General features: G+C 36.8%; 1 protein-coding gene and 1 long non-coding RNA gene across 2 annotated transcripts; both read right to left on the bottom strand.

The window, feature by feature from the left end:
• Positions 1-3411: 3411 nt before the first annotated feature.
• Positions 3412-8564, bottom strand: LOC146318076 (secretory phospholipase A2 receptor-like). Its single transcript, XM_084732309.1, has 4 exons — positions 7943-8564; positions 5385-5530; positions 4094-4436; positions 3412-4004 (listed from the first exon to the last, which is right to left on the bottom strand). The coding sequence occupies exons 1-4, from the start codon at positions 8266-8268 to the stop codon at positions 3959-3961; spliced, it is 861 nt and encodes a 286-aa protein (XP_084588435.1). The 5' UTR covers positions 8269-8564; the 3' UTR covers positions 3412-3958.
• A 357-nt stretch (positions 8565-8921) lies between these two features.
• On the bottom strand, positions 8922-10797 carry LOC146318075 (uncharacterized). Its single transcript, XR_014771649.1, has 3 exons — positions 10659-10797; positions 10447-10482; positions 8922-8972 (listed from the first exon to the last, which is right to left on the bottom strand). It is a non-coding gene; the product is annotated as an uncharacterized LOC146318075 (long non-coding RNA).
• Positions 10798-15774: the final 4977 nt, after the last annotated feature.

Here is a 15774-nt window from a genome sequence, read left to right as displayed (position 1 = left end):
CAACTTTAAACACAGCCTTTTCCTATTCTTTCCTGTGTCTTTAGCAGTGGAGTCATAATAGCAAGGCCAAGATAGTGATGAACTAGCCTGGTGTTGGAGCACAATGACAGCTTAAAGCATCATATAAAAACTGGTGACAGCACACCTTTACAAGGATGAAAAACATATAGGTGAACAGGTGACGGTGCACCTGCACACAGACAGACTCAGATGCAGGTTAATATTATATTGTCTTGTGAAGATTAGGGCCCATATCTCTTTAGTGAATGTTTGGAGGCTCATGCACATGGGCCCTAGTTGGTCGCAGGCCCTAATGCAACTGTATTACCTGCGTATATGGCAGTTCCACCCCTAGTTTTGTTTTTTCTATAATCTATTTTATCTGATAAAATCTGAATGACATTAAAGGAGTGAAATGAATAGTAGATGACTTGATAACTGCCTGTCAGTGTCTCTAGATAGAACATACATATGGATCATGTGGTAAATTGTTGCCTGAATTAAAGTAAGTGAAGAAAAGTGAATTGGAAAGACAAGAGTGAGAAAAGTAACTTTCTCCGTAGTTTTCCCATCGAGTATTTCTGCCAGCGATCGAAATGTATCTGTTGGAGTTTTAAAGCAGTTGTGAAATTGCGGGAAACTTTTGTGCTTCGCTAAACTGCAATTTATCAGATCTGGCTTAAACATAACACTGTCTCTGCAGACAGCTACCTCGTTAACAGTGCCACGTCTGATGTATTTATGGAAAACAAAGGCTGTTTTACTGCCACAGTTGGTTTAGATGGAGCCTGTCTGATACGACAAAGAGCCGGCGCCCGCAGCTACAATTAAAAAGGATATCTAATCTATCAGTGGGGTTGAGGAAAGCAGCTCAGAGTGGCTGAGAGATGCACAGTAGGTGAAGATGAGTTAGCGCCTGCTTAGTTTTAATGAAACAAAGCCTGCAAGCTTCCAGTTCAGGCAGAGGACTCCAGAGGTACTCACAACATCACTGTCTGGTTGCCGTTCCTACACAATGTCTAGCAGAACAAGTCAAAGCCACAGGAGATCAGTTGTAAGTTTCTCCTGAAGTCTTATCAGCACTCCTTCAGACTAAAACATTATATATCAGGGAGCTGCTCTACTGGCTCAGGATTTACCAGTCACAGACAAAGGATACAGGCTGTTTTGGTGTGATTATTTATTCGTAAACCTGCTATAACAGATTTTTTTGTCCGGTTGGGGGCAGTGAAGCCAGCTGAGGTGGTTTGGGTGTCTGATCAGGAGCTCCCTGGGTGCCTTTGTTTGGAGGTTTTCCTGGCACATCCAACTAGGAGGAGACTTGGGGTAGACTAAGATTACACTGGACTGAATATATGTTTCATCTGGCTTGGGAATGCCTCGGGTTCCTCCAGGAGATGCTGGAAAACACTGTTGGGGAAAGAGACGTCTGGAATACCCAGCCCAGCCTGCTGCCACAGGAAAATGGCATCCCAACTCCATTAACACACACCTCAGTTTAACCATTAAAAAACAGGCGTCTCAAATGGTCTTGGTCTCCCTCAAGCTTGTAACTTGATGTCAAAAATATTATATAATACAGCCTACAAAATTAATTAGTTTATTTATTTCCTCTAGCTCTTTCATACCAATTTAAACTCTCCCTTCATATGCAGCTGGCATACAAACACAATCAGATGCTTTATGAAAGTGCAAACAAAACTGGCAGTGATCAAAAAGACCAAGTGGAAGTGTCAGAAAAGCTGCTGAGTTTATGTCCAGTGCAAATGTACAGACACTGCTGTTTACATTTTTAAGTGTGATGACACTATGTTAAAAATGTAAATAAAAAAGTTATTTTTTTTTTAAATATTGTGTTTTCTTGAGGTAGCTGAACATTGAAGTGGTCCTCTTATGAGATGACAATACCAGAGATGTAAAGTGCAGAACCAGAATGTGAACCTGAAACTCGAACATATTGACTGTAGAATTGTTTTTAGAAGAGTTTAGAACTCAATACGTTTCCTTAAAGAGATAGTTCACCCAAAAATTAAAATTCAGTCATAATCTATTTACCCTCATCCCAATTTTCTGAGTTTTGTAGTTTTTGTAGTCTGCTGGAGTTTCAGAGGAAAACAGTGCTATAGAATCTCCCAAACAGTTGAAGTGAATGGTGACCAGTTTTCAAATGTAAAAAAAAAACAGAATAAAAACTTAAAATGCCTCCATACTGCATGTCTGGTGTAATCCAAGTCTTCTAAAGCCATAACATGCCAAGTTGATAAAAGAAATATTATTCACACCAGATTTTTAGCCTGAATCTTCAGTGTAGATCCTTAGCTTGGAGTTACATTCATGTGCACATTCACACTGTCTGAACTGGATGTGCGTGTTGTGATGGTGTGCAAACGGCATGTCGGGACTTTAGGAGACTTGGATTATGCTAGACAAGCAGTATGGAGTTATTTATGGTTTTTTTTTCTTCCCAGTTATTTTTCACATTTGAAAACTGGTCACCAGTCTGTTACATTGTTTGGGAGATTGTGCAGCACTGTTTTCCTGTGAAACTCCTGCAGTGTTTTGCAGACTAACAAAATAAACCTGACCTTCAATTGGCATGAGGATGAGAAGATAATTACCAAATTTGCATTTTTGAGTGAACTATCCCTTTAATCTCTGATGACATTTCATGCTCATTAAACAATTTATTTCAGTAGATTTATTACTTCTCCCTTAAAAGATAAACAGAACTACAAATCCCAACACAACAAAGTGGCACCATACAAATGTAATTTAAAACTTTATTAAGCGCTCAAAAAGCAGACTACATACAGAAGAAAATAATGCAAAAATATTCATCAAACAGTTGGTTCGAACTGAGATTCTGCCTCTGACTGGGCTGATAGCCAATCATAGTTTAGGATTATGAAGTGGCATCTGGGCTGGCCAATGAGATTTCAGGGGTAACCCACCCTTGGCCACTACATGGATACAACCATGAACCCCCACTCCCACTAAAACAGTTAAAAATACAGCATACATTAAGAGGAAATAATATAAACAGGAAACAACAATAAATGCCATCAGAAAATACATACTGAAGGCTGCAAATACAATTGTTCTATATCAGCAATGTTATGCAAAATGTACATAGTATACACAGACTGTATTTAATATTAATGGCAATGATTTTTTTTCCATTTCTCTAAAGTTGACAGATGTTTCAAACATTTCTGAATTAGTATATTTTTCATAGCAGAATTAATCAACAAAATATGGATAGCTGATTTAAATGCTAAAGATCCATTTTCAAGAAGAAAATGAACAACTTTGAACATTGTTTAAAAGAATGTAAGGAAAAACACTTAAAACCACTTATAACAGCAAAAATATTTTGTAATTATATTTAGGGATGTATCGATCCACACTGATCCAATTCCGATACCTGAATATCAATAACTGCCAATATCAATACTGTACTGATATCAGAGCTCTTATTTACTGTGTATTTTCAGGGTATCTTGGAAGGCATTTCTCTTAAATGATACATGCCAATGTGCAGTAGATATAAAGGTATAGTATTTACAAATAGAAAGCACGCGGGTCTGTGGAATTTAGATCAGAGCACAGCTACTGAGAACCCTTTTATACCCTTGACACAAGAGTTCTTCCAGGATTTCAACAATCCTGAAAGAACTCTTCCAAACATGGTTCTTAATGGAACCCTGAGTCTCACCAATAACCTTTGACAAACCTTTTTTTTCCAAAAAGGGTTCTTCAGAAGCAAATAGTTCTTGGTAGAACATCAGGATCCCTTCAGGAAGAACCCCTTTAGAAGCCTTGTGTCTAAGAGTGTAGAATGTGTGTCCTCAATATGAAGTGAAACTAATAAAAATAAATTGTTGCAGTTAGTATAAAATCACCTGTTTTGTTGTAAGCCACGTTAATGCTTCAGGTGAGAGCCAAAAGGCTCTCTGCTTCAATCCATCACATCTTTCTGGAAAGCTGCTGCACAGAGCCCGACTCTACATCACATACCTACATCACATCAGAGAAGTTGTCACAGCATGATAATGCCACAATGAGCTGAGAAAAACAAAACTGATTTTCTTACTTTTCACAGATGAAATTATACTTGTTTTGGTCAGACATGCTGTACCACTGATGGTCTTCTGTTTTATTCATGGCAGCACTCATGTTACAATCTTCTGTTTTACGCCCTGGAGCCCAGTTACTGAATATCAGGTGATGATCAGCGACCCAGAACCAGAAGCTCAGGGTGCAGGTGTAGCGAAGGCCCAGCCACACAAATGGAGTCGTGGCATTCCTGGCCTCCAACTCAGCGAAGGCCTGGGTCTCTTCATCAAGGATGGAAGCCAGGTCCATGTTTCTGTCCCTGCAGTAGTCCAGGGCTTCTTCCCACGTCTTTTCCTCTTTAACCAGTTCAAAGGGTGATTCTAGAAAGGAAAAAAAACTGTAGTTAGGCTAAAGCACATCTACTTCTTAGCTATCAATTATCTGTGGAGACTAAACCTCTTATTTATTAATTTTTTTGGCTAAACTAAATCAATACTCTTTGGAATTACCTGATTGGGTGTCTACATGATAATATATAAATGAAAGATAACAAAGGTTTATGGTAGCTGAGGGTTATCAAAAAAGAAAAAAAAAACCTTAAAGAATATTTATTGTAAAATTTAAAGTATTTTTGTTATTACCCAGACAGGATATCAAGTTTGTTTTCATATCCCTGAATATTTTGTTATATAGGGGTTGATGTACCAGCTAACATAAGTTTTGAGGATGTGTCATGTATGTGTATCTGTCTGTCTGTCTGTTAGGGTGTATTGGTTTTGATTTTGTATTTTTGATCAGTTAATGTCTGTTAATGTGACGGTAGTGCTGTCCTTTTTTGTGTTTATTGTTTATTCTTGTCTGTGGATTTATGCTATGTTTTTGTTAATAAAATACTGAAAAAGAAAACAGATTCAGTGAGAACACACAATGAATTTTAAAACTGAATATAATTATTTATGGGAGGATCCAAAAATGAACTGAATCACTGCATAGTTATCCAACTTAGAAGAGACTTTTATATATATTCTATATACTTAGACCTGTAACATCCACTGTTTTTCACTGCTGTTGCCAGCCTGCAATGTAGATACTAGTGCACCCCCACTTATTTCCGATGCACCCCCAGTCATTTTGTTTTGCAACTGGCCTGCATACAGTATTTACAGGTGTCAATTTTAACTCATCCTACTGTAGTTTTGAATAGTGTCAAATTTGCCATTATATCTGCTTTTTGTCCGCCATTAAAATATAAAGGAGACATTTAATTAAAGTATTATCTCATCTCTGACTATCAACTAGATCTTTCATGTGTGGGTAATTTCTTGTACCTTTTTTTGTGCCGTTGATCCTCATTTCACACAGAATTACAAAACTACGTACTGCACGGAACACAGTGATGTAGCGCCCAGAAATAGGTAGTGTACATTTAAAGTCATTGCAGTGATCCTTTGTGAAGTCTGTGATATTAGCACACCTGGAAAAAAGAAAAAAAATGAACACAGTAAAGGGGAGTGAAACAGAAAAGCAAGGAAGAGTAACATTTGTTGTTCTGTAGGATGTAATCTCTGATTTTCTTGCTTTGAAGATGTGGAAGGTGAAAGGTATCAAGTTCTAGGGACACCTTGGCATCCAACACAGTTTCTACCCACACAGTGACACAGGAACAGTTCCCATAAAGGGCCAAAGTAGACTAGTAGATTCTCATGGGTACTACTACACCAACCATCATCGCTTCAACGCTTTACGATGTTCTCCTCCCACCTCTGGCTTCATGAACACTCACATTGAATTCTTTTTTTTTTTTTTTTTTACAAAGGGGAGAAATGTGTGAGAAGACAACATTATAATGAAGTGTTGTAGTGCTGCAGAGATGTCCGGTCTAAAAATTTTCTTTTTCACATGACAGAAAAAATGTCTGTTTGCATCATGATTTTAAGTTTTTTTTTTTCAGTAAAAATGAATGATGTAGTGCAAAAATGACAATTTCCACTAATCATATTGCATATTGCAAATGCAATTTCAGCCAAAATAATCACAGTATACCATGTTATGCAGCCCTACTTGACATGAATAGTAAATTATTTTTATTATTAATATTATTTTTATTTTAAAGGGTGTAGCCAAAGAGTAATTTGTATTGTTTTAAATTAGAAGAAAATCACAACTAAATTGAACAGTTTACAAGGTTCCGCCTTTGAATTTTCAGAACTTTTGGTACATAAATAAAAGACAAGATTATGTCAAGTTGCTAAAATTTCTCAAAATGTCTTTTACAGTATGGCAGATAACCTCTAAGCATTTTTTTGTTGGTTTGGTCGTAAGAAAATCAAAAGCACAAGAACAAGAAATCAAACGTACCCTTTCCACCCAGGCACTGTGAGTTTTGGAAGTAATATACACAAATGAGCCTTAGCCTTCACACATTTCCATCAATTAAATGTCAATATAACAACTTCGACCATTACAGTTTAATTCTTCCACTCTTTTTTCACATGGAGTGAAAGAAAGAAGAGATGCATCATAAAACTCATTTGGGTTGAGTTTGTTTCTTAACTTTCTTTGAGGAAAGTTAAACCCTTTAAATTGGACGTCAAAATTTCAGTGTAACAGTATTAAAGTTAATTTCAGTTCAGAGATTAGATCTGTCCAGACTCTTGAGATATTTAAGTTGTTGCTGAAGACTCATCTCTTCTCGTTGGCTTTTGACTCATGTTGAGCCGAACATTGCCGATTATGGGCTGTTTTATTGAATTTTGTGCTAATTGTGCACTTTATTTTGTTTTCTATTGTTACATGTTAATATTTTTTGTGTACTGTGCGCTCTAATATTGTACTTTTCAATTTCTGTAGTTGTATTCTAATACTTTAGTGCTTTCTAGATTGTACAGCACTTTGGCAAACCTCGGTTGTTTTAAATGTGCTATATAAATAAACTTGACCTTGACCTAAATATCAAGCTAGTTTACAAGTTTGGTGCAACATAATATAAAGTCAAACCATGACTAAATTAGGTTTAAAAATTATTTCTTGTTGGTGCGACCCAGCCTAAGAAGTAATGTATAAGAAAGCTTTGACGTGGAGGTTGTTTTTAATTTAAATTTAAATTTAATCTAAATTTAAATCCCATGGCATTGTTTATAGTCCTGGTTAATTTTTTGGAAATCAAACATAAATATTTCTTGGTAATTTCAAACTTAGAAAAATTGTAGCTTAGAAACATTTTAATTTATTCTTCATGACCTCTCAAGGCCCATGGATTGACCGCGGCCTACACTTTGTCAATCACTGCTTGAGAAAAGTTTTGATACTTAGGATCTGTATTTGATTTTAAGATGTCTTCTTTTGTACGTCTATTATAAAATATTATGGTACGTTGGTCATGTAGATTTTGCATGTATTAGATAATGAATTGATTTTTTCCATATCTTTGATATTTTTAAGTTGGTTTTTGATTGTTGTATCTTTTCTATAAAATCTGTCTGCAATTTATTGGTTAACCACACTGGTGCCATACAGCTTGTCAGCTTCAGTGGGGTTCCCATTGTTTGACATTATGACCCCATGAAGATCCAAGTGTGATTGAAATGTCTATTAAACATTTTGTGGCATGGAATAAGTGTGCAAGAGTTACATTTTTTCTTTGTCTGCCAGTGGGCTATTTACAACAAGAGACTTGATACCCCCTGCAATTAGGTGAAAAAAATATGTGCATGTAGTGGAGTTGGCATTGGCCAAAATGTTAGTGGAAGCATGGAAATTCAAGTCCATTATGACCGGAAAACTCTCCTTGAGGCCAATCATAGATCCCTGCAAACCCTTTCTCAATAAGTATTGGACATACTGAAAATGTGAATCAAAGTAAATTATAGTAACATTAAGGTATTACATTTTGTTGGTGGTGCCGTTGTCCTTACGAGAGTTCCCAATGAAGATCTGAGCACCTTTTATATTAGCATGGGTACCGTCTGTGTTGTAGATAGTGATGTTAAAAATGGTGTGGACACCCAGCAGGTCAACTGTCCACCAGTTGTCAGTCTGCTCTGAGGTGTGAGCACATGTTGACATGTTCCCATCAAGAGCTTTGACAGAAGTGAAGACATTATCACTCTCTGTATAGACTGATGACTGGCATGTGTTCCAGTTCAGTCCTGGCTTTTGTGAGTTGATGAGAGCTGTATATAAAAACAATAAGAGTAGTATAAATATTGGCATACTCAACACAGAAATACTATCATACTTTTTTGTTATAACTTGAGCAAAATTAAAGGAGCAATTTGAAACAACTGCATGTCCAAAAATGAGTGCAGCTGTCCAAATAGCAAGTGGGAGAAATCTTTAGCCAAAACATCACAAACTCATTACATGGATTTTATACAGTTCTAGTAAAAGAAAAAAAAAAACACATTAAAGACCCCCTCCAGTGAAAATCGTGATTTTAACCTTGTTAATACATAAACGTCAGGATTCAGTCGGACTGAGTATATAGGACATCATTAACCCAAGGAACCAATCCCGTTAACTGATGTGGTGACACTATCCAAATCATCAGCGGCGATGCCCAGCCCAGAAGCTGGATGCAGATTAGCTAGCAAAACAGAGTAGCAAGGTACTGGGGTGTGGGTGGAGAGGACGGGGACTATTTGCATATTCATGAATTCTTGAATACTAAATGAAGGCAAGTTGTAGAGCTATTGTTGTAAAGGTATTTTTAACTTATTTCGCAAAATAAAATAAAATAAGTCTGACAGAATTCCTTACTTGTTGCAGAGCATTTTATGTTGTTTGAAAAGCTCAAAATAAGTATTTATGTAATTTACAAGCTATACGAACATCCTAATCCAAAGAGAGAGAAAGTTAAATCCTACCTTTACATTCAGGATCTGGCTTAGTTGTGCATGAGGGGAGAGTACCCAGTGCTGCTGGCAGAGAAACTGTGGATTACTCTGGGCAACATGCATGGCAGTGAACTATAATATATAATTATATATAATTTGAATACATTTCTTGCCCTTTCCCTGATGGTCAAAATTGGGGTTCACTTCTGCCCCCCTGCTACCCTCTCCATCTGCCCCCCAACATGATGTCACAAATATATAATATAATCTGGCTTGCATTTTTCCCCTTTATTTATTTATTTCTATTCATACCAATTTTAAATACTCATCAATTAAATAAAATTGAAACAAAAACTCAATTTTATTTTTTTGCACTAATTCTGTGTATGTATTTCTGAAGTGTCACAATCTGATGTAATTCTATGTCCAGAAAAGAACAGCTTGTTTAATAATATTTCTCAAACACAGTGGAAGAGTGGATCAGCAAGTTATCAAGTGACATTTATGATGAGTTATGTGAGAGAACTAACCTAACACAGACAAAATCAACAATGCTCAGCAGCCATTTTCATCAGGGCCCTTAACGACCAACTCAAACTGACAGAGGAGTTTGTGTCCAATGCACGGTTACGGTACTGTATACAAAAATGCTGTTTTCATTTTTTGTTACATATGATGAAAATATGTTAGTGATGAAGACAAAGAAGTTTCAGTACTTCAGCACTTCTTGCAGGGCATGAACATTTAAGTCACCCCTCTAAAATATCAATAACACTGTTCTCAGTGGCCGCAAACCAATTTGAGCTTGAGACCCCTTAAATAATTGGCTGGATTTGTCAATACTTACTTTTTAGATTATGTTGCTAAGAGGGTCTGAAAAGTTGCTAAATCTAGCGAGAAAGTCACCAAGTTGGCAACACTGAGCCCAATAATTATGATGTGGTTGATAAACAAATTGAATAAAGAGCGACTGATATGGTGGAGGTAGCTAAAAATATGTTTATCAGCCAGCCAGCATTTGTTTTGTCAGCCTCCACTGCTGACATGAAAATCGACTGCACAGCTGGTGTGTCTGTTTCTCTTTTCTCTGCCTGCCCTCATAAATGCATTATGAAATTAAAATGAAATGCTACTAGCCAAAAATACAAAATTATAGGACATTTTAAACTGAAAAAAATTACAGTGCAAGGCTGAGGCACACCCTGTATGTTCTTTACAGGACATAGACTTGTTTGTGACTTTGACAACTTTGCCTGCTTGTATGATCATTTTGTTTTTAGAAATTCTAAATTTTATGTTTTATAAAACAGAATAGGGACAATGGTCGGGAAACACAGACATTTTTCCACACTTTCTTATCTTTTTTCCATACTCATTCAACATGGAAATTACTGAACTTAAATTCTATACCTTTTCATACTGTGTAGGAACGCTGACTTTTTAAAAATGATTTTATCCTTGATTCACATTTTTGTGGACATACCCTACATCCCATTCTGTGTTCCGATAATTATAAAGATCACTGACATGCATGGCCATAAAGTGAGCTACTTACCAATCAGAGGGATGAACAGACTCCACAGCATCTTGACTGTGGAGGAAAAATAGAGAAACATCAGTTGACTCAGGACAAGTTCATTGTTTTTCATATACAGAAATAAAGCTTTTAACTGCACAAATACCTACATCTAAGAGGGAAAAACTTAGTGAGGACTCTAACAAAACAAAAGTGAAAAAATGACTTTAGGTTGTATTAACTTCACTCACCTTGTTTGCCTTTTCTGTTTCCACGGTGACTTCAATTTGATGCCCTCTCCAAGCTACAGCTGTACTTGTACTCGTCTCCCTTCCCTGGCTGCTGAATATAAACGTGAAACTGCACTAATCCAGCAATATAATCTTTCAGTGCCCAGCTGTTATTTTAACCTGCTAAGTCCACTCCCAGTCCAATTTACATGACCTGTCGAGATATCACCTGACATGCTGTCTGTGAAGATAACCTCATGGAACCATGCTCACCACACAGGAAGTGTACTCTGGTTTCAACACATACATTCCTGCATTCCCTTGACATTTGCATCAACTGAGTAAGGTGTGGGTATCAAATTATTTGCAATATATGCAAATCTATTTTTGTCTCTCAAAATAAAGTACTGTTCATTGTGGGTTTCTTGCAAAATACATTTGATTATCAGATCTTTCCGTATATGCACACCTTACCACTGATGGTTTAGTTCAGTGGCTCCCAAACGTTTTCCTTAAAGGGCCCCTGTCTATCACTGAGTGAACTGACAACCGCTAAGTTACATATTTTATGGGTATTTGATATTAAATTCAATGCATAACAATAACAGATTAGAATTTTGAGCAAGTTATTTCCTGTGAATATTGCATCACAGTTGTATTTTCCTGACAGTTTTAGTAACTTTTTACACAATTCTCAGCCTGAATTATGTGTTTTTGGCACCTGGCATTGATTCATTAGCTCTTAGACTGTTTCGACTGCATACTTTTCTAATTTCAGGACGAGGCTGTTGGGCAGAGAATAAAAGCTCTGTGAATATAGCTTGGGTTCAGGTCTTTTCTGAGTTTTTTTTTAAACACTTATATCTTAAATAATAATCTATGAAGGAGAAAGGGAGTTTTCTCCCAAGCACATTATGCATTTTAGAAAACAGTTGCTGGAAACATTTGAAAAGACTGAGAACTATGTTGTACTGAAGTTAGACTAACATAATGACTACTAAATGAACAGTGGCTACAGTCGGCCCACCAACCAGCAGGCTGTTTTCCTCTCACTCCTTATACAACGCTCAGCTCTGACTGAGTAGGTGACAACTGTGCTGCTGGATGAGAGCACGTCATGGAGCTGCAGCTGTCCCTCTGCAGGGACAAATATATAAAGTTATAAAGTTATCACATATTTACATAAAAACACACACACAGCATAGATTACTAGAAAATAAGACCATTGTTCTTGCTGCTATGTAATGGAAAGTGACAGTGACATTGCATTTCAGTATTTTCATCTGGGATCCTGCACAGCTGATACTTCCTCTTTTTAGCGGTTTCAATTCAGATTTGAATTGAGATGTGACAGGTTTAAGCTTCATTCTTTAGAGGATGTGCCTTATCTCCTCAGGCATGTTGTTCCAAAGTCAAGAGGCCCTAATGTAAACAAACAAACAAAAAAAAAACATGGTCACCTTTAGACCTGAGGCCTGAGGATCTAAGGCTGCAAACCGGCTCATAGGGGGTCAATGTTTCAGCAATGTAACTTGGGCCCAGACCCAGAAGGGCTTTAAATATTATCAGTATTAGCAAATGGAATCCAGGATACAGGTGATGCAATGTAATCTGTTAAAACCAGTACGAGGCCTAGCTTCTGCTTTCTGAACCAGTTGTAGTTGAGGGAGTGATTTTCGGTTCACACCAGAGAGTTGCACTAGTCTAGTCTGGAGAAATTAAGTGAGGAGGAAGCAGGACGGGACAATCTGAGGTCTGAATCAAAGATTACTTCTAAATTTCTGGCAGTGGAAGTGACATTTGTGCACAGGGGACCAAGGTTAGTTTCAATGGGATTAATGAAATTTGGTGGACTGAACAAAATAATTTTTAATTTTGAGCTAGGGAAAGTTTTGGACCATCCAACAGTTGCTATCACTGAGACAATTGAAAAAAAGGCTTCTTGAGTCATCGGTTCTCAGGGGCAGGTGCATCTGTGTGTCATCTGCGTAGTTATGGAAAGACACTCTGTGAGGGTGGATAATTTGGGCAAGTGGGAGCATACAAATAGAAAATAAATTAGACCGAATATTAAACCTTGCAGTACACTATATATAGGTAATTGGAGTTGTAGAGGATGTGTAATTGCTTATGGTGATCGCATAGGTTCTTTCTAAAAGGTGAGAATAAAAACAGCTAAGTGGAGTGTCCTTGATGCCAACCCAGGTTTAAAGATGTTCAACTGAAATGGGATGATTAAAGGATGAATTGAGGTCTAAAAGGATTAAAATTGTGCTCTCTCCCCTGTCAGCTGCTAAAAGACAGTGATTGGTTACTTTGTGGAGGGTAGTTTCTGTGCCATGAAAAGCCTTAAACTCAACTGAAATTACTCTAAGATGTTATTATGGCACATAAAAACTAAAAGTTGGGTTGAAACTACTTTTCGTGCAACTTTTGATGAAAATGGAAGTTAAGAAATTGGCCTAAAATTGTTAAGAACAGAAGAATCAAGGGCAGGTTTCTTTAAAGTAAGCAGGATCACAACATGTTTAAAAGAAAACGAATTCTACTAAGAACCTGTTAATAATCAATAAAATACCCAGTCCAACTGTGTCAACCTACTTACCTACAACCTACCTCATATGGGAAAAAAACCCCAAAATGACTGGCATGTAAAACACAGTCTGAGGGGGCAATTTGTTGTCTTATATCTTTGAGTCATTGTGAAAAATGTAAAAATTTCTCACACATCTCTTGTAAGGTCATCTTAAAATGACCTCGACTGACTCTATTACAATGAATAAAATCCTGGGGTTATAGATTAAGTTGCCAAAATCAAATTTGAGACAAAGAATGCTCTTTCTTTTTTAACTGCCTTTTGATATTTCTTCATTTGATCTTTCCAGGTTTCATAAAATACATGTAAACCTCTTTTTTTCCATAAAGACATTATGCTGATTTTTCCTGCTGTATTTTGCAACCAGTCCCTAATCCTGTTGATGGATTTAATTTGACACTAAGACCCTACATAAAGTTTTTGTTCTCTAAAGCTTTTGCTCCAGGTTATTTTGGCATTTGCAGTTTGCTGCAGTTCATCAGCTGCAGCCGATCCACTGGTCCCTGATGATATATCACCTGTTGTCAGTGGTAAATTGTGCCCAACTCAGACAAAATCAGACTTTGAGAAGCCTGAGTGAGGCTATGGGACTGCACCACAACAAGAGGTTCCTATAGGGACACAATGTAGTTAAGTCCCATGCAATTTCATTTGAATCATTCAGCCAAACTCATTATGACTGTTGTGAATGACCAGAGCTGCAGTACCAGGAAGAAAATAAATTTCAATCAGGAGAGACTAAGAGTAAAATAAAATGGTTTATTGACACGTGCATGAGATATGAAACATGATTCTTTGGCGGTTAGACCCCATTGAGGTGAAACAATAAGCACATATATAAATGGGAGTGATGAAGCTGTAGTGAAGAGAACCCCCCGGGGTCTAGACTCCTGCTTCCTGGACCTGAAGACTGGAGGAGAGGGCTTCAGGGAGGATCGAGGTGAACATCTTCTGCTACCTGGGTCCAATGACTGGAGGAGAGAGGGGTGGAGGAGGGTCGCGCGACTGATTGAATGACAACTGATGGAGCAAAGACAGAGGTGATTTAAAATTCGGCAGCAGCAAATTGACTGGCTATCGTGACTGTGGCAAAATCTGATTGGATAGTAAAGATGAAGGTGAACGCCCACAAACAGCTGATTAGAGGGAATCGGTTAGATGGTGAGATGTGATGAGAAGAGGGATTTTCTATCTCAGGAATATCTCTATATCACAGATGCATACTATCCTGATGTATGTAACTTCCAAACCTGGCCACTTTAGTGTGTCATCTGGTGGTATCAATAATTACTGACGCAGAAGAAGGCCATTTAACGCCAATATAAACTGTGCATGCTGCATGCACCTTCACTATAGCAGCGGGTTAAAAGGCATAGGCAGCCAACTGCCTGGGGCCTCAATTTTACAAAATATGTGTGTTCTCTCAGCAGAGCACGAGAGAGGAGAGCTCAGGACGAGTGAAAGAGAGAGACTGTGTTAATATGACCAGAAGTTGCAGCTTAGTATAAACACTGTCTTTGATCACAAAGCCTGATGTTTCTCTATAATTCTGAGGTGTCTCAGTTAGTATCTCAGTTTTTCAAAGACACTAAATTTCTTTTAAGATACTAAATAATTCTGTTGAAATACAAAGTGATTACTTAAAGATACTAAATCATTATTGAAGTTACAAAATCACACAAAATCATTATTGTTAAATACTAAATAGTTATTTGGAAATGTTAAATAATTAGCTTAAAATATATGAAATATTTATTAAAATATACTAAGTCATCATTTTAAGACACTAAATCATGCTTTTGAAATACTAAATATTTTCTAAAGATGCTAAATCATTTTAAGATGCTAAATCATTATTTTGAAATACTAAACTTTTTTTTTAAAGATACTATGTCATTTTCAAGATCCAAAATAATGATTTAAAGATAATAAATCACTATTTCAAGACACTAAATCACTATTTTGAAATACTAATCAAGATAAATGTAAGATAAATCCTATGCAAATTAATCTCTGCACCCAACTGAAACTGATTTCCAGTGTCCCTGCTAATGATTATCAATCATAATAATCATATTTTAAATTATTTAAATTATAGATGAAGAAAAACTATAATAGGCAGCCACCTTGAGAATGTTATAGAAAAATCCAATATATACATACTTACTTTATTCAGCTCTGTCTTAATACAATACGATATGATGCAATACAAGACAAGACAATGTGTGAATCTTTACATTGTGGTTCAATTAATGCTACATTTGTAGAGTGCTATTAGTTGCAAAAAGAAATCCTGATTTACTAAATGTAGTAACAGTAGAGACAGAGAGGAGACATTACAGTGGTGTTAAAATCTTATTATGAGTCTTGTGTAAATGAGATACTGTAGCCTAAATGAGCATCTGTGAACAAACTTTAAAACTGTTTGAAATATGAGTATTTTTGTAGTAAGATGATCTGCTGCTCTGTGTCATATGAAGAGTGCTGTGGTTTTGATTAGTGTAGAGGAACAGTGAAGCTCTGTTACCTGCTCTCACAGTG

Source organism: Lutjanus erythropterus, chromosome 12, assembly GCF_056507025.1.
Source record: "Lutjanus erythropterus isolate fLutEry1 chromosome 12, fLutEry1.hap2, whole genome shotgun sequence".
NCBI classification, from domain to species: Eukaryota; Metazoa; Chordata; class Actinopteri; order Lutjaniformes; family Lutjanidae; genus Lutjanus; species Lutjanus erythropterus.
The sequence above is the reverse complement of the archived record's forward strand: the minus strand, read 5'-3'. Positions and strand labels throughout refer to the sequence as shown.